The sequence below is a fragment of the Bombina bombina genome, chromosome 3 (genome assembly GCF_027579735.1).
Source record: "Bombina bombina isolate aBomBom1 chromosome 3, aBomBom1.pri, whole genome shotgun sequence".
Taxonomy (NCBI): Eukaryota; Metazoa; Chordata; class Amphibia; order Anura; family Bombinatoridae; genus Bombina; species Bombina bombina.
In genome coordinates this window covers 446,986,407-447,006,547 of record NC_069501.1, presented here as the reverse complement: position 1 = coordinate 447,006,547, position 20,141 = coordinate 446,986,407, and the positions used below count along the sequence as shown (strand labels likewise).

The 20,141-nt window shown below is 38.0% G+C and overlaps 1 protein-coding gene across 1 annotated transcript in view; it reads left to right on the top strand.

Annotated features, from left to right (window-relative positions):
- The window catches only part of LOC128651692 (C4b-binding protein alpha chain), a 239,370-nt gene that overhangs the window by 5,345 nt on the left and 213,884 nt on the right, over positions 1-20,141 (top strand). The window contains exon 2 of the mRNA XM_053704679.1: positions 9,069-9,149. Coding sequence (XP_053560654.1) covers positions 9,080-9,149 — 70 coding nt within the window. The 5' untranslated portion in view covers positions 9,069-9,079. The remainder of the gene's footprint in view (positions 1-9,068; positions 9,150-20,141) is intronic.

Genomic DNA, 20,141 nt, shown 5'->3' with positions numbered 1-20,141 from the left:
ATAGAGTTTGCAATGTGGGGGGGCCTCGGTTTAGGTGTTCATAGGTAGTTTATGAGTGTTAGTGTACTTTGTAGCACAGTAGTTAAGAGCTTTATATTCCGGCGTTAGCCCATAAAGCTCTTAACTACTGACTTTTTTTGTCGGTAGGAGTCTTGTCGGTAGAGGGTCTACCGCTCAGTTCTTCCAAGACTCCAAATACCAGCGTTAGGCAGATCCCATAGAAAAGATAAGATACGCAATTGACGTAAGGGGATCTGCGGTAGCCTGGAGTCGCGGTAAGGAAGTGAGCGGTAGACCCTTTCCTGGCTGACTCTAAATACCAGCGGGCGGTAAAAAGCAGCGTTAGGACCCCTTAACGCTGCTTTTGACGGCTAACGCCAAACTCTAAATCTAGCCGTAAGTGTCTATTATTGTGCATAAATGAGCATTTGATTCTGACATTGTGATATACAGTGGATGTCTTTATTTATGGGAATATAAAAAAAGACAAAAAAGTACATTTGTGTATTTAGAAATGGTACAAGATCTGCAAAATAAATTGCCAAATGTGGAATAAAATCGGAGAACGCGATAAAGAAATTACTGGATCTGATCTTTAAGGAAATGAAAGTCAAGCCAAGTAAATTGCAAAAGTAAACAGATTTTTATTCTGTGAAACATTCTTGACTATATTAACCCCTTAAGGACAAGGCCATTTTTCAATTTCTTTCCCTTAAGGACCAGGGCTATTTTTACATTTCTGCTGTGTTTGTGTTTAGCTGTAATTTTCCTCTTACTCATTTACTGTATCCACACATATTATATACCGTTTTTCTCGCCATTAAATGGACTTTCTAAAGATACCATTATTTTCAACATATCTTATAATTTACTATAAAAAAATTTATAAAATATGAGGAAAAAATGGAAAAAAACACACTTTTTCTAACTTTGACCCCCAAAATGTGTTACACATCTACAACCACCAAAAAACACCCATGCTAAATAGTTTCTAAATTTTGTCCTGAGTTTAGAAATACCCAATATTTACATGTTCTTTGCGTTTTTCGCAAGTTATAGGGCAATAAGTACAAGTAGTACTTTGCTATTTCCAAACCACTTTTTTTCAAAATTAGCGCTAGTTACATTGGAACACTGATATCAGTCAGGAATCCCTGAATATCCCTTGACATGTATATATTTTTTTTTAGAAGACATCCCAAAGTAATGATCTAGGCCCATTTTGGTATATTTCATGCCACCATTTCACCGCCAAATGAGATCAAATAAAGAAAAAATTCACTTTTTCATAATTTTTTTCACAAACTTTAGGTTTCTCACTGAAATTATTTGCAAACAACTTGTGCAATTATGGCATAAATGGTTGTAAACGCTTCTATGGGATCCCCTTTGTTCATAAATAGCAGACATATATGGCTTTGGCATTGCTTTTTGGTAATTAGAAGGCCGCTAAATGCCACTGCGCACCACACATGTATTATGCCCAGCAGTGAAGGGGTTAATTAGGGAGCATGTAGGGAGCTTCTAGGGTTAATTTTAGCTTTAGTGTAGTGTAGTAGACAACCCCAAGTATTGATCTAGGCCCATCTTGGTATATTTCATGCCACCATGTCACCGCCAAATGCGATCAAATAAAAAAAAATTTTAAATTTTTTACAATTTTAGGTTTCTCACTGAAATTATTTACAAACAACTTGTGCAATTATGGCATAAATGGTTGTAAATGCTTCTCTGGGATCCCCTTTGTTCAGAAATAGCAGACATTTATGGCTTTTGTGTTGCTTTTTGGTAATTAGAAGGCTGCAAAATGCTGCTGCGCATCACACGTGTATTATGACCAGCAGTGCAGGGGTTAATTAGATAGCTTTTAGAGAGCTTGCAGGGTTAATTTTAGCTTTAGTGTAGAGATCAGCCTCCCACCTGAGAGATCCCACCCCCTGATCCCTCCCAAACATCTCTCTTCCCTCCCCCACCCCACAAATGTCCCCGCCATCTTAAGTACTGGCAGAAACTCTGCCAGGCGTGCACATTGCACATTCAGGAACCGGATGCCGGGTAGCGATGGGCCACCTCCCTGAAGCTGCTCCCACCCACCAACGATCGGGCCCATCACTACCGGTGCAGAGAGGGCCACAGAGTGGCTCTCTCTGCATCGGTTTTGGAAAAAAGGTATTGCAGTGATGCCTCAATGTCGAGGCATCACAGCAATACCTTGAAAGCGGCTGGAAGCGATCAGGATCGCTTCCAGCCGCTTTAAACCCTGATGTCGTACAGGGTACGTCGCTGGTCTTTAAAGACCAGGTTGGGTGCGACGTACCCTGTACGACATGCGTCGTTAAGGGGTTAAACTGGAAGCCCTTTCAATATAAACAGCAATATAGGGTTACTAATTGTTAAGGAGTTTATTTTTTTTGTAACTTCCGTAAATTGCTTTATTTATATTAGTAATTACACAACTTACCTTTTCTCTGTAAAAAAACAAAACAATTACAGGAATGTGAAAATCAATAGTATACTGGTGTTGTATTTTGGGCAGGATATATAGAGATATACAGAAATATATAGGGATATCTATTTAAAAATACTTAGAACATATTCCCTATGTGAAGAACATTGGCATGTGAAATATTTACAGTACATACACAGTTAAAGGGACAGTATACACTCATTTTCATATAACTGCATGTAATAGACACTACTATAAAGAATAAAATGCACAGATACTGATATAAAAATTTAGTATAAAACTGTTTTAAAACTTACTTAGAAGCTCTTAGTTTAGCTCTGTTGAAAAGGTAGCTGGAAATCCCACTGCAAGTGGGAAATAATATAATATAATAATTTCTCAGTCTCTTTATTAGAATGCAACCAGAAAATACAGGATAATTGTATGCAGTATAAACAACAGAAAAAAAAAAAAACACAGAAAAAATGCTTTTATAGGCTAAAGAGATAAGTATTTAGTGTGACCTCCCCAGCAACCTGGCTTTCATAAACCTAATGGAATGGAACCCTAATTAATGTCATTACTAACGCCTGTATTTGTCAACTATTTAATGTCAAAGGGGCATATTTATGATTGTCCGCTGCACATCGATAAATGCCGACAGCATACGCTCTCGGCATTTATCATTGCACCAGCAGTTCTTGTGAACTGCTGGTGCAATACCGCCCCCTGCCGATTTGTGGCCAATCGGCCGCTAGCTAGGGGTGTCAATCAACCTGATCGTATTCGAGCATACACTGTCGGCATTTATCATTGCACAAGCAATTAACAAGAAATGCTTGTGCAATACTGCTCCCTGCAGATTCGCGACTAATCAGCCGCTAGCAGAGGGTGTCAATCCCTCCTCAAAGGTGGCGGACGAGTTAAGGAGCAGCGGTCTTAAGATTGCTGCTTCTTAACTTATGTTTCCGAGAAGCCTAAAGGCTCGCACGAAAATAGTTGCATTCAGGGCCATTCGGCCCTTGATAAATCGGCCCTGTGGTATGAGTTTAATACATTGGAAGCTTTCTAATAAGATCACAGAATTTGACAGCCATAAACTCATACTTTTGGATCAGCAAGGCCACTCTCAAAGGGAAATCAGCAAACTGGATACTCAAGATGTGGTATTCAAGCTGTTATAAAGAAATTTAAAATAAGTATGAATGGCCATTAAATGTTGCTAAAACAACAAATCTAATGGTGGCCAAAGACTTTTGCACAGCTATATATATATATATATTTATATATACAGGCAGTCCCCGGGTTACAGACATCTGACTTAAGTACAACTTGTACTTACAAACTGAGAAAATAGAGCTTTATCACCAATCCTTCTTTCCAGGATAACCCAAAATACTCAAAATCCAATTGTCACAAGGACAGAAAGTGATGTGAAATTTTCTGAACAGGGGTACAGATAGCAAAATAAACTTTTCCCTATGCTATCTAAAACTAAAAACATGTTTGGCTAGAGTTTCACCTAAAAAAAGTATCTGTTCCAACTTACATACAAATTCAACTTAAGAACAAACCTGCAGATCTTGTTCGTAACCTGGGGACTGCCTGTATATATATATATATATATATATATATATATATATATATATATATAAAAATATGTGTGTATAGATATGTATGTATGTGTTTATATATGTGTATATATGTGTTTATATATGTATATATGTTTGTAAATGCATATATACACATATAAATACATAAATACATACAAAGCTTGTCTTTGAAATATTATGTTAGTCCAATAAAAAAGGTATCACTGCATACTGCAATACTTTGTTTTTTGAGCACTATATATATATATATATATATATATATATATATATATATATATATATATATATATATATTTATAAATACACATATTTAGATATGTGTATGTGAGAAATTACTGGATCTGATTTAAGGAAATAAAAACCATGCCAAGTAAATTGCAAAAGTAAACAGATTTTTATTCTGTGAAACATTCTTGATCGGATTAAACAGGAAGCCCTTTCAATACAAACAGCAGTTTACGGTTACTAAGGTCAGAGAGCAACCTGGGTCTATTGATAAGGTGTTTATACATTTTGTATCTTCCGTATGCTGCTTTATTCATATTAGTATTTACACAACTTACTTTTCTTTGTAAATTAAAGGGATGTGGAAATCAATATAAGTTAAACTTAAGCTTTCATGATTCAGATAGAGCTTTCAATTTTAAACATCTTAATTTACTTGTGATATCTTTCTTGGTTACCTCATTATCCTTTGTTGAAAACATAGCTAGTGGTCTCAAGAGCAGCAATGCACTACTGGTGGTTGTACTTCAACAAAGATACCAAAACAATGAAGCAAATTTCATAAAAGAAATACATTAGAAAGTTGTATAAAATGACATGTTCTATATTTCCCTATAATAGGCTAGAATACGAGTGGAACGCAAATTAGAGCTCCCGTTTGAAAATGTAATTCGCTAGAAGTAAGCTTTTTGCATGCATCAGATAGTGCGTGTATTACAAGTTGAAAGTAAAAAGATTTCGCACAAGCGCTAACTCGTTGCGAGCAAAAAGCCGAACTTCAAATATTGTGAACATATACCCCCATAGTCTTAAATAGAGCACGAAAATGGAGAAGAAAAACATCATTACTTGCAAGCAAACCCGATTGCGTTTACTCAAGTGTGCTAACCCAACATGAAATATGAATATTTCACTATCCAATGTTGTTCACATGTTCTATTTATTCTTAAATACACACATATATATATATATATATATATATATATATATATATTTATATATGATAAATTTTTGATAAAACATATAAATATATATAGAGGTATAGATATACAGTATACATATATGTATAGGAATATCTATTAAAAATTACAAAGAACATACTATTCCCCTTTCTGAAGAACATTGGCATGTGAAATATTACATACATAAACACTTTATTAAATATGAATACTGCATAATTATGATTTTTCATGTTTACAGCTACTTGACCGCTAAGGGCTCCAATGCACTTTTATATATATATGTCTATATGTGTATACATATGTATTTATGTGTTTACATATGTCTGTAAATAAATATATACTCATATAAATAGATAAATACATATGTACACATTTATTAACACACACATATACAGGGCTTGAAATATCAAGTGGTCCACTAGTCCTGGACGACTTACAAATTTGACCTTTTCCCCATTTTTAACAGTGAGTGGACTAGTAACTTTTCCCTCTGGCCTACTAGCTTTTAACCCCTGACTATTAAAACATAGTGACATTATACCACAACTATATATATATATATACAGTATCTAACAAAAGTGAGTACACCCCTCACATTTTTGTAAATATTTTATTATATCTTTTCATGTGACAACACTGAAGAAATGACACTTTGCTACAATGTAAAGTAGTGAGTGTACAGCCTGTATAACAGTGTTAATTTGCTGTCCCCTCAAAATAACTCAACACACAGCCATTAATGTCTAAACCAAAAGTGACTACACCCCTAAGTGGAAATGTCCAAATTGGGCCCAAAGTGTCAATATTTTGTGTGGCTACCGTTATTTTCCAGCACTGACTTAACCCTCTTGGGCATGGAGTTCACCAGAGCTTCATAGATTGCCACTCGAGTCCTCTTCCACTCCTCCATGACGACAAGCGTATGGTCTGAGCACTGACAGGCTGACCCCCCATCCCTTCAACCTCTGCAGCAATGCTGGCAGCACTCATAGGTCTATTTCCCAAAGACAACCTCTGGATATGACGCTGAGCACGTGCACTCAACTTCTTTGGTCGACCATGGCAAGGCCTTTTCTGAGTGGAACCTGTCCTGTGAAACCGCTGTATGGTCTTGCCCACCATGCTGCAGTTCAGTTTCAGGGTCTTGGCAATCTTCTTATAGCCTAGGCCATCTTTATGTAGAGCAACAATTCTTTTTTTCAGATTTGCAGAAAGTTCTTTGCCATGAGGTGCCATGTTGAACTTTCAGTGACTAGTACGAGAGAGATAACACCACATTTAACACACCTGCTCCCATTCACACCTGAGACCTTGTAACACTAACGAGTCACTTTTGTTGTCAACGGTTTAGACATTAATGGCTGTGTTGAGTTATTTTGAGGGGACAGCAAATTTACACTGTTATACAGGTTGTACACTCACTACTTTACATTGTAGCAAAGTGTCATTTCTTCAGTGTTGTCACATGAAAAGATATAATTAAATATTTACAAAAATGTGAGGGGTGTACTCACTTTTGTGAGATACTGTATATATATATATATATATATATATATGTTACAGGTAAACTCAGATATCCTAGGATTACCCGGGTAATACTGACATTACCCAGTGACTCTACATAAAGCCCAATGAAATATCATACAGCTGGCTTTACCCAGGTAATCCTAGGATTACCCAAACGCTTCTGGATAAAGCATTACACATATATACGGTGCACTGTAATATCCCCACCTTCAATATTTTTTTTGCCTCTGTATTGGGGGGTTCAAGGGGGGTACCCTGTCGATGATCTGGCATCCACCCCAAGTGAACCTTGGGGAATGAGGTTTACAAGGGGGGCTTCACCTCCCTTGAACCCCCCAGGCGGAGGCAAAAAAGATAATGAAGATGGGGGTATTACAGTGCATCGTTTAAAATGTTACAACACCGGCTTCTGGATTATGTGTGGGTTGTAGGAAGTGATGAGCAAAATGGCTGCAGATAGTGATGTTCGTGTTGTTTTAGGATTACCCAGGTAAAGCCAGATGTATGATTTTACATTGGGCTTTACCCAGAACCGCAGGGTAATGTCAGTTTTACCAGGTTAATCCTAGGATTACCCGATATCTGACTTTACCCATAACATATACATACATATGTACATAGATATACATATTTAGACAGTGTATGTAGGTATCGCTGTCAAGTCCTTTGCCACATATCATTGAACCCTTACAACTGTTTTATGCAATATCTTTTTTTTATAATTTTTATCATACAGTGTTATTATGAGTGTAACTGTACTATACAATGTATTTTTATGTGTTTTGTGCAACTTTTTTGAATCGTGTAATGGGCTAGATGTCAAGTGGTACATTAACTGCTGTGCGTAAGTAATAAGTGGTTTATCACGGCTCTTTTTGTGCTTCAGAAGTAGAACAACTTCAGAGCTCTGGTTACGCGAGTTGCACAAAAAAACAGCAAAAATACATTTAAAAGCACAGTAACACTAATAATAACCCTGTCTGATAAAACATTAAACAAGTTATAAGGGCTTAAAGATATGAGGTTTCAGGTGTTAGAACAAAAAAAAGGCATGCAAAGGGCTTTAACATACATATTCATACATACATATGTCTAAATATGTATATGAATGTATGTATATGTATATATATATATATATATATATATATATTAATATGCTTGTACATATGTGTTTATGGATTCATATGTGTGGATATTTGTATTTACAGATTTATAAACACATATAAACACACATATATATATATATATATATATATATATATATATATATATGTATACATATGTAAGTGCATTAGAGCACATTACAGTCAAGTAGCTGAAAACAGCTGATTTGAATTTGAATTTAAAAATCAGCCAATAGTAATGCAAGGGTAGCCCTATATAAGGGTGAACCTTGCATTCAAACTTCAGTGTGCACCGAGTGACCACATGAAGAGGACGTTGGCGACGGAAGATACGAAGCTGCTTAGATGCCTGAGATACAGGCGTCTAAGCAGCATGCCCCCTTTCCCTATACTTTGTATTGTAATTTTTTAATAAAGTTGCACGGTGACTTCATCACGTCATTGCGCGTGACGTCACCGTGCAAAACGTGAAGCCCCGGCGATGCCTGTCACTATGCAGGCCCGATCACCGGGGTAGGAGTGGGTGGGAGCCCCCAGATCTCCCTCAAGGTGGGAGAGTGCTAGCGACGGCTCTGAGCCGTCGTTAGCACCAGAGTGGGAAACTCTGCGACGGCTCAGAGCCATCGTTAGCACTCAAGGGGTTAAGATATATTTTCCTTATTGTGTCTGTATTTAGAATCAAGCACTTCACTATCCATCATCAGCTAGTGACTGTTCTACAGGGCTTTAAATCATCCATACCTGCTGCTGTCCCATTATGCCTAGCCACACCCTTAACCACGTCACTACCCTCCAGACCACCCACCTCTGCCCAACTCTGCCTACATCTGTTCTGTCTCCATCCATGAAACACCTGCAACTCTATCCTCAAGTCTCACTGACATTGTCCTAAATTGTCACAATCTTCCTTTCACATGCACTGAGCTCTGCAGGGGCGGTGCTTTCGTCCCCTAAAATTTAATTTCTGGAGCTGTCAATGCCATATTACATTTACATTGTGCCTACAGTAGGTCTTAAAAATAAATAATTGGGGATTTTATTATTCCAGTGACTGAGTTGCGGAATGATGGCAAGAATGGGAAGGTAAAGGCAAAATAAATTCAATTGCTTGGTAAATATTTTTTTTTAGTAAATTCAAGTTTGTATTTATTATACTATATTTGTCCCACAGATTGGTACACGATGTTGTTACAATCCATCAGATGCCATTTTGTTCTCCTCAGCATTTCAGTCCTCATCACCGGAATTTATGGCAAGTACACCACATATTTTATGTGTAAACCAATATCTTGCTTGTAAACTTTTTATTATTCATATTCACCAAGATTACGAGTTTTGTGCTAAACAGGGTGCGATAATAATGCCAAAAAATTTGCTGTATTTCCCTATTCAAGCGCTGCCATTACGAGTTACTGAAAAGCCTCTTTCAGTTGTGCGATATGGTGCGTTAAGCTCCAAATCGCACAAAAAACGAGGGCTGAGTTGATGTGCTCGTGCATGCTTTTCCCCATAGACATCAATGCGGAGAAAGTGTTAGAAGAAAAAATAACATCTAAAGTGCGGAATGGCGATCGCTACCCCATTGATGTCTATGGGGGAAAGAAAGTTACATTTAAAGCTAAGACCCTTACATAAACCCCTAGTCTAAAAACCCTTAATCCGCCTCCCCCGACATCGCCAACACTATAATAACGTTATTAACCCCAAAAACCGCCGCTCCCCGACATTGCTGCCACTAAATAAACCTATTAACCCCTAAACCACCGCCCCCACATCACAAAACACTAAATTAAACTATTAACCCCTAAACCTAACACCCCCTAACTTTAAATTAAAATTACAATATAACTATATTTAAATAAAGAAAAACTTACCTGTGAAATAAAAATAAACCTAACATTAAACTATAAATTAACCTAACCTTACTATTCTAATAAAATAAAAAACTACCAATTTAAAATCATAAATTACAAATGAAAAAAAACTAATCCTAAGAAAAAAATGAAAAATAAAAATTAACACTAAAATTACGAAAAATAAAAAACACTTGGCTAGATTACGAGTTTTGCGGTAAGCTGAAAAAGCAGCGTTAACAGGTCCTAACACTGCTTTTTCACTACCGCTGCTATTATGAGTCTTGCAGGTTTAGGGGCCCCATACACTTTTTTGGCCTTACCGCAAACCGATTTACGTAAACTTCGTAAACCCTTTTTTCTATGGGACTTCCATAGCACCGGTATTAGGCCAAAAAGTGAGCGGTACACCCTCTACTTCCAAGATTCCTAACGCATTTTAAAGTCAGTAGTTGAGTTTTATGGTACAACGCCGTAGCATAAAACTCATAACTAAAGTGTTAAAAAGTACACTAACACCCATAAACTACCTATTAACCCCTAAACCGAGGCCCTCCAGCATCGCAAATACTAAAATAAAATTATTAACCCCTAATCTGCCGCTCCGGACATCGCCGCCACTAGAATAAACATATTAACCCCTAAACCGCCTCATTCCCGCCTCGCAAACACTAGTTAAATATTATTAACCCCTAATCTGCCACCCCTAACATCGCCGCCACCTACATTATATTTATTAACCCCTAATCTGACGTCCCCAACGTCGCCGCCACTATATTAAATGTATTAACCCCTAAATCTAAGTCTAACCCTAACACCCCTTAACTTAAATATAATTTAAATAAATCTAAAGAAAATTACTAAATATTTACCTATAAAATAAACCCTAAGCTAGCTACTATATAACTAATAGTTACATTGTAGCTAGCTTAGGGTTTATTTTTTATTTTACAGGCAAGATTGTATTTGTTTTAACTAGGTAGAATAGTTATTAAATAGTTAATAACTATTTATTAACTACCTAGCTAAAAAAAATACAAATTTACCTGTAAAATAAAACCTAACCTAAGTTACACTAACACCTAACACTACACTATAATTAAATAAATTCCCTACATTAAATACAATTAAATAAATTAAATTAGCTAAATTACAAAAAAAAACAACACTAAATTACAGAAAATAAAAAACAAATTACAGATCTTTAAACTAATTACACCTAATCTAATAGCCCTATCAAAATAAAAAAAGCCCCCCAAAATAAAAAAACCCTAGCCTAAACTAAACTACCAATAGCCCTTAAAAGGGCCTTTTGCGGGGCATTGCCCCAAAGAAATCTGCTCTTTTTCCTGTAAAAAAAAATACAAACACCCCCAACAGTAAACCACCCACATAACCAACCCCCCAAATAAAATACTAACTAAAAAAACCTAAGCTCCCCATTGCCCTGAAAAGGGCATTTGGATGGGCATTGCCCTTAAAAGGGCATTTAGCTCTTTTGCAGGCCCAAAGCCCTAACCTAAAAAATAAACCCACCCAATACACCCTTAAAAAAATCCTAACACTAACCCCCGAAGATTCACTTACCGGGAGACGTCTTCATCCAAGCGGCAAGATGTCCTCAACGAAGCCGGCAGAAGTTGTCCTCCAGATGGGCAGAAGTGGTCCTCCAGATGGGCAGAAGTCTTCATCCAGACGTCATCTTCTATCTTCATCCTTCCGGCGCGGAGCGGGTCCATCTTCAAGACATCCGACGCGGAGCATCCTCTTCAAACGACGGCTTCTTCGTAATGAATATCTCTTTAAGTGACGTCATCCAAGATGGTGTCCCTTAGTTTCCGATTGGCTTATAGTATTCTATCAGCCAATTGGAATTAAGGTAGAAAAAATCCTATTGGCTGATGCAATCAGCCAATAGGTTGAGCTGGCATTCTATTGGCTGTTACAATCAGCCAATAGAATGCAAGCTCAATCCTATTGGCTGATTGGATCAGCCAATAGGATTGAAGTTCAATCCTATTGGCTGATCCAATTAGCCAATATGATTTTTTCTACCTTAATTCCGATTGGCTGATAGAATTCTATCAGCCAATTGGAATCTAAGGGACGCCATCTTGGATGACGTCAATTAAAGAGATATTTATTACGAAGAAGCCGTCGTTTGAAGAGGATGCTCCGCGTCGGATGTCTTGAAGATGGACCCGCTCCGCGCCGGAAGGATGAAGATAGAAGATGCTGTCTGGATGAAGACTTCTGCCCATCTGGAGGACCACTTCTGCCCGTCTGGAGGACCACTTCTGCCGGCTTCGTTGAGGACATCTTGCCGCTTGGATGAAGACTTCTCCCAGTAAGTGAATCTTCGGGGGTTAGTGTTAGGATTTTTGTAAGGGTGTATTGGGTGGGTTTATTTTTTAGGTTAGGGCTTTGGGCCTGCATAAGAGCTAAATGCCCTTTTAAGGGAATTGCCCATCCAAATGCCCTTTTCAGGGCAATAGGGAGCATAGGTTTTTTTAGTTAGTATTTTATTTGGGGGGTTGGTTGTGTGGGTGGTGGGTTTTAAGGGCTATTGGTAGTTTAGTTTAGGCTAGGGTTTTTTTATTTTGGGGGGCTTTTTTTATTTTGATAGGGCTATTAGATTAGGTGTAATTAGTTTAAAGATCTGTCATTTGTTTTTTTTATTTTCTGTAATTTAGTGTTTGTATGTTTTTGTGATTTAGCTAATTTAATTTGTTTAATTGTATTTAATTTAGTTAATTTATTTAATTGTAGTTTAGTGTTAGGTGTTATTGTAACTTAGGTTAGGTTTTATTTCACAGGTCAATTTGTATTTATTTTTGCTAGGTAGTTATTAAATAGTTAATAACTATTTACTAACTATTCTACCTAGTTAAAATAAATACAAACTTGCCTGTAAAATAAAAATAAACCCTAAGATAGCTACAATGTAACTATTAGTTATATTGTAGTTAGCTTAGGGTTTATTTTATAGGTAAGTATTTAGTTTTAAATAGGAATAATTTAGTTAATTATAGTAATTTTATGTAGATTTATTTAAATTATATTTAAGTTATGGGGTATTTGGGTTAGACTTAGATTTAGGGGTTAATACATTTAATATAGTGGCAGCGACATTGGGGCGGCAGATTAGGGGTTAATAAATATAATGTAGGTGACAACGATGTTAGGGGCAGCAGATTAGGGGTTAATAAGTATAATGTAGGTGGCAGATGTGTCCGGAGCGGCAGATTAGGGGTTAATAAGAATAATGTAGGTGTCGGCGATGTCGGGGGCGGAAGATTAGAAGTTAATAAGTGTAAGATTAGGGGTGTTTAGACTCGGGGTTCATGTTAGGGTGTTAGGTGTAAACATAAAATGTTTTTCCCGATAGGAATCAATGGGGCTGCGTTATTGAGTTTTACACTGCTTTTTGTCAGGTGTTAGACTTTTTCTCAGCCGGCTCTCCCCATTGAGGTCTATGGGGAAATCGTGCACGAGCACGTACGACCAGCTCACCACTGACTTAAGCAGCACTGGTATTGGAGTGCGGTATGCAGCAAAATTTTGCTCTACGCTCACTTCTTGCCTTTTAACGCCGGGTTTGTAAAAACCTGTAATACCAGTGCTGCAGGTAAGTGAGCGTTGAGAAAAAACTGCTCGTTAGCACCGCATAGCTCCAAACGCAAAACTCGTAATCTGGCCGACTAAGATTACAAAAAATAATAAATTAAATTATCAAAAATAAAAACAATTACATCTAATCTAATAGCCCTACAAAACGTCGGGGAGCAGCGGTTTAGGGAATAATAACTTTATTATAGTGGTGGCAATGTCGGGCAGCGGCGGTTTAGGGGTTAACATATTTAAATAGTGTTGGCTATGTGGGTGGGCGGCAGATTAGGGGTTAATAAATTTATTTAATAGTCGTGATGTGGGTGGGCAGCAGATTAGGGGTTAATAAGTTTTAAATAGTGTTTGCGATGCGGGAGGGCGGCAGTTTAGGGGTAAATAGGTAGTTTATAGGTGTTAGTGTACTTTGTAACATTTTAGCTGTGAGTTTTGTGAAATATTTTTGTTACACAAAATCCATAACTACTGCTTTCAGATTTTTAGTATGGATCGTGTCGGTATAGGCTGTAACTCAAGCATTTTAGCCTGAACGCACAACCTATAATACCAGCGCTATGGAAATCCCGCACTTAAATGTAATTTTTTTTAATGCGGAATGGACATTGCGTTAAAGGCTAAAATGCTTGCGGTATAGCTATACCGCCGCGACTCGTAATATGCGTTCCTGGCCATTCCACGCGCAATGGCCAATCTTTCGCGGTATAGCTGTACCGCAAAACTCGTAATCTAGGTGATTATTATTATTCTCTTAGTAAACAACCTCTCTCTCTCTCTCTCTCTCTCTCTCTCTCTCTCTCTCTCTCTCTCTCTCTCTCTTCTCTCTCTCTCTCTCTCTCTCTCTCTCTCTCCCCTGTGCGCCTTCACTTGCCGGTCCTCGCGCTGCTTTGTTTCACCCCTGCGCGTGCGATCAGCTGTGCTGCCCGGTCCTCGCGCTTGCTGTCGGGTGGGTGTGCGTGCGATCAGCTGCAAGTGTTTGTCTGAACTGCGCATGACGGCTTCAGACAAACACTTGTCTTTTATAATATAGGATAGCTTTTTGTTTAGGCTGATGTATTTCACTTTTATTTATGGATTTTTTTAGTTAAGATGATGGGAATCAATGGCTTTCTAATCTAATACTTTCTATGGGACGCAAATAAATAAATAAATATATATATTGAGGTGTAATGCACCAACGGAAGCAGTCTGTGGGGCCCATTTATCAAGCTCCGGATGGAGCTTGAGGGTCCGTGTTTCTGGCAAGCCTGTAGACTCGCCAGACCAGAAACACCAGTTATGTAGCAGCCGTCTAAAGCTGCTGGTGCAATGCTGAATACGGAGAGCGTATTGCTCTCCGCATTCAGCAAGGTGTGTCAGACCTGATCCGTACTGTCGGATCAGGTCCGACAGACCTTTGTTAAATAGGCCCCTATAAACGAATTTGCTTCCAACAGCATATTTAACGATTTGCGACCTCACGCAAACCTAATTACGACCCAATGGAAATGAGCCCATTGTTGGTATGGGCAGAACTTTCTTGTTTTTTAGGTGCACACATGCACAAATCCATGGCGGATATCATTATTGTTTATCCAGTGTGTTTTAACATGAATTTAATGGCCCCATTATATTTTTTTTTATATTTAGTCAATAGCTTGTGGTCAGGTGGATTGTAACTGCTGAAGTCAATGCTGTCCACGCATGGTGTGGGTGATTTTTTCGATATCCAACAATGGGCCAGATTACGAGTGGAGCTCTATTGTTAGCGCAAGGAGCATAAACGTGATATCTGTATTCTTTTACGTGAACTCGCAGTCATTTATACTTCCCATATTTTCTATGGGCGGCGACGAGCGTCAATATCCACTCGTATTACAAATTGAACGTAAATGTGATCGCTCCAATTAAAGAGTTTGGCCAGAGGAAACAGTTGCCCTAAACTACTCTATTAATGCCTAAACCATCACAACCCCCATCGCAAACTACCCCACTACACTATTTACCCCTAAACCACCACACCTGACATTGAAAACTACCCCACTACTCTATAAACCCCTAAACCACCACAACCCTATCACAAACTAACCCTCTACACTATTAACCCCTAAACTGCCACAACCCCCACTGCAAAATAGCCTTTAACTTCTAAACGCCTTAACTAGCTAACCCCCCTAACCTTACACCCCTTAAGTTACCCCCCAAAAAAACTAACCTTACCTGAAAAAAAAACGTACCTTAAAAAAAGTAATTACCATTACAGAAAATAAAAAACCTACCATTACAGAAAAAACTAATTATCAAAAACAAAAAACAGTTTTTCTAAAACTGAAGCCCCACTTAAAAAAAACCAAACCAAAATAAAAACCTATACTAAAATGTAACTATAGCAATAGCCCTTAAAAGGGATTTTTGTAGGGCATTGGCCTGAAAAGAACATTTGGCTGGTCATTGCCATTAGAAAGTCATTTAGCTCTTTTGTTGCCCCCCAAAAAAAACCTAATCTAAAAAAAAAAAACATACCCAATTAAAATCCTATCACTAAACCAAAAAGATGGTACTGACCAAAGTTGAATCTGGGCAGCGGCACTTCATCTTACTCCTGGCAGTGGTCCATCTTTATCCCCATGGCACTCCATCTTCATCCCAACGGTGCTGCATCTTCATATGGGCTGCGTTCTTCTATCATTATCCCGGCAGCGGTCTTGTATCTTCATCCATCTTCTTATCTTGGGTCACCAACATCCTCTTCATGCGGTCACCCGCCGCATACTGATTTTTGAATGCGAAGTACGCCCTTTATATTGATAAAGCTTTAATTCTATTGACTGATATAAATTTGAATTTGAAAATCAACCAATAGGAATGCAAGGGTACCCCTATATAAAGTGGGTACCTCACATTCAAAATTCAGTGTGCGGTAGAGAACCGCAAAAAGAGGACGTCAGTGATCGAAAATAAGAAGATGGATGAAGATAGAAGACCGCCACCAGGATGAAAATAAATTACCACCACTGGGATGAAGATGGACCACTCCCAGGATAAAGATCGAGCGCCACCGTCAGGATTCAACTTTGGTGACTATAATCAGCTAAATGCAAGGGCAATGCCCAGTCAAATACCCTTTTTAGGGCAATTTTTAGATCGACTAGGCTTTCTTTTAGATCGACTTTTTGGGGTGAGTGGTGGGGTTACTTGAAAAATGGTGTTTGGATGGGGTTTTTTGTTTCAAAGTGAGTTAAGTCACTTTAGAGCAATACCCTAAACAAAGCACCTTTTTAAGTGCTTTTGCTATAGTTTAGTGTTAGTATAGTTTTTTTTTTATTATTATTTTGGGGAGGTTTTTTTTAAGTGGGGCTTTAGTTTTAGAATAGGCATAACTGTTTTTTTTTGTTTTTTTTTCCTGTAATGCTATTTATTTTAGGTACTGTTAGGTTGTTGTTTTTTTAATGTACTGCTAGTTTTTTTTTTCTTTTTAGGTACTGTTAGTTTTTTTTTAAGGTACCATTTTTTTTTAAAACTGTATTGTCTTTATTCAGATGTAAGGTACATTAAACGATCAAACAGAAAAATAAAACCATAAATATGCAACTAACATGTAATTCTTGACTGTCCTTTATCCCAGTGAAGTCTCTAGTTTTAAGCTTAGCAGCTGGGTGAGATATAGATATAGTATGGGGCGATGAGCAGCGGACTGTTGTTAACTAACAGTCAACAATCTCGCTGCTCTTTGGCTTTTTCCCCGCTTTATTGGTATACTGTCACTAAACACTGCCACTATACTATACTGTTTTACCCCAAAACCGCCACTCCCGGAGCCCATCACAACTTGAATAAAGTTATTAACCCCTAAACCGCCGTTCCCGGACCCCGCCACAACAAAATAAACGTATTAACCCCTAAACCGCCACTCCCGGAGCCCACCACCACCTACATTATGTTATTAACCCCTAATCTGCCACCCCTACACCGACACCACCTACATTACATTTATTAACCCCTAATCTGCTGCCCCCAACATCGCTGACACCTTCATTATATTTATTAACCACTAATCTGCTGCCCCCAATGTCGCCGCAACCTACCTACACTTATTAACCCCTAATCTGCCACCCCCAACGTCGCAGCCACTATTCTAAATGTATTAACCCGTAAACCTAAGTCTAACCCTAACACCCCCTAACTTAAATATAATTAAAATAAATCTAAATAAAACCTACAATTATTATCTAAATTATTCCTATTTAAAACTAAATACTTACCTATACAATAAACCCTAAGCTAGCTACAATATAACTAATAGTTACATTGTATCTAGCTTAGGGTTTATTTTTATTTTACAGGCAAGTTTGTATTTATTTCAACTAGGTAGAATAGTTATTAAATAGTTATTAACTATTTAATAACTACCACCTAGCTAAAATAAAGACAAATTTACCTGTAAAATAAAACCTAACCTAAGTTATACTAACACATAACACTACACTACAATTAAATCAATTACCTACATTGAATACAATTAAATAAATTAAATCAAGTTAGCTAAATCACAAAAAAACAACACTAAATTACAGAAAATAAAAAACAAATTACAAGATTTGTAAACTAATTACACCTAATCTAACAGCCCTATCAAAATAAAAAAGCCCCCCCAAAATAACCCCCCCCATAGCCTAAACTAAACTATCAATAGCCCTTAATAGGGCCTTTTGCGGGGCATTGCCCCAAAGAAAGCAGCTTTTACCTGTAAAAAAAATACAAACAACCCCCCCAACAGTAAAACCCACCACCCACACAACCAACCCCCAAATAAAAGCCTAACTAAAAAAACCTGAACTCCCCATTGCCCTGAAACGGGCATTTGGATGGGCATTGCCCTTAAAAGGGCATTTAGCTCTTTTGCAGGCCCAAAGCCCTAACCTAAAAAATAAACCCACCCAATACACCCTTAAAAAAATCCTAACACTAACCCCCGAAGATTCACTTCCCGGGAGAAGTCTTCATCCAAGCGGCAAGATGTCTTCAGCGAAGCCGGCTGAAGTGGTCCTCTAGACGGGCAGAAGTGGTCCTCCAGATGGGCAGAAGTCTTCATCCAGACGGCATCTTCTATCTTCATCCTTCCGGCATGGAGCGGGTCCATTTTCAAGACATCCGACGCGGAGCATCCTCTTCATCCGACAGACTAACGACGAATGAAGGTACCTTTAAATGATGTCATCCAAGATGGAGTCCCTTAGATTCCGATTGGCTGATAGAATTCTATCAGCCAATTGGAATTAAAAAATCCTATTGGCTGATTGGATCAGCCAATAGGATTGAGCTCGCATTCCATAGGATTGAGCTCGCATTCTTCGGAGGTTAGTGTTAGGATAGTAATAGTAGATTTATTTAAATTATATTTAAGTTAGGGGGTGTTAGGGTTAGACTTAGGTTTAGGGGTTAATAAATTTAGAATAGTGGCTGCGACGTTGGGGATGGCAGATTAGGGGTTAATAAGTGTAGGTAGGTTGCGGCGACATTGGGGGCGGCAGATTAGGGGTTAATAAATATAATGTAGGTGTCGGCGATGTTGGGGGCAGCAGATTAGGGGTTAATAAATATAATGTAGGTGGCGGTGATGTCCGGAGCAGCAAATTATGGGTTAATAAGTATAATGTAGGTGGCGGTGATGTCGGGGGCAGCAGATTAGGAGTTAATAAGTGTAAGATTAGGGGTGTTTAGACTCGGGGTTCATGTTAGGGTGTTAGGTGTAAACATAACTTTTATTTCCCCATAGGAATCAATGGGGCTGCGTTACTGAGATTAACGCTGCTTTTTGGCAGGTGTTAGACTTTTTCTCAGCCATCTCTCCCCATTGATGTCTATGGGGAAATTGTGCACGAGCACGTACGACCAGCTCACCGCTGACTTAAACAGCGCTGGTATTGGAGTGGGGTATGGAGCACAAGTTTGCTCTACGTTCACTTCTTGCCTTTTACTGCCAGGTTTGTAAAAATCTGTAATACCAGCGCTGCAGGTAAGTGAGCGGTGACAATAAACTGCACATTAGCACCGCACAGCTCATAACGCAAAACTCGTAATCTGGCCGAATGTTTCTCATAAGATCTATTACTTCTTTTGCTCTGTATCCCTGCTGAATTAGTGATGATTTGACAGCAATTTTTCAATCACACACAAGTAAGCATTGATTCTATGAATCCACTCATTAAATAATCTGACCTGCTCTGGTCTGAAATGGTTTGTTTGGCATTGTTTGGTTTTATTCCCATAGATAGGTTAAACACAGAACTTAGTAGCTTTGAATGCTTATACTGTGTTTTTGGCCTTTATTATTAAAAAATTGAGAGACAACATTTGTGAATACACACAGAGTCACCTACGGCGTTCTCTGATAGCAAAAGTTTCCAGTGTGTTATATTATTATTATTATATATTGTTATGTTTATTGAATTTCCAATATTACCAAATGAAGTTTTATCAAATTTGTTAAACAGTTTGGGCATCATGTATTTATTTATTATCATTTGTTGTGTTTTGTGTTATAACTGTTTTGATACACATGGAGTGTTTATGCTGGTTGCAACGATACGTGAAATTGGTTAACACTCCCTTCAGTTGTTACCCATTATACAGGATTTGTATGGTATATATGGCAAGTGTTTTATACTTTTTGTATTAAGCCTGATGAAACAGCCACCGGTTGGCTGAGAAACGCGTTGCTTGTTTTAATTGCTTTAACAAAGTAAGTTTTACACTTACCACTTGCCGCCATACCTTTTATGTGGATT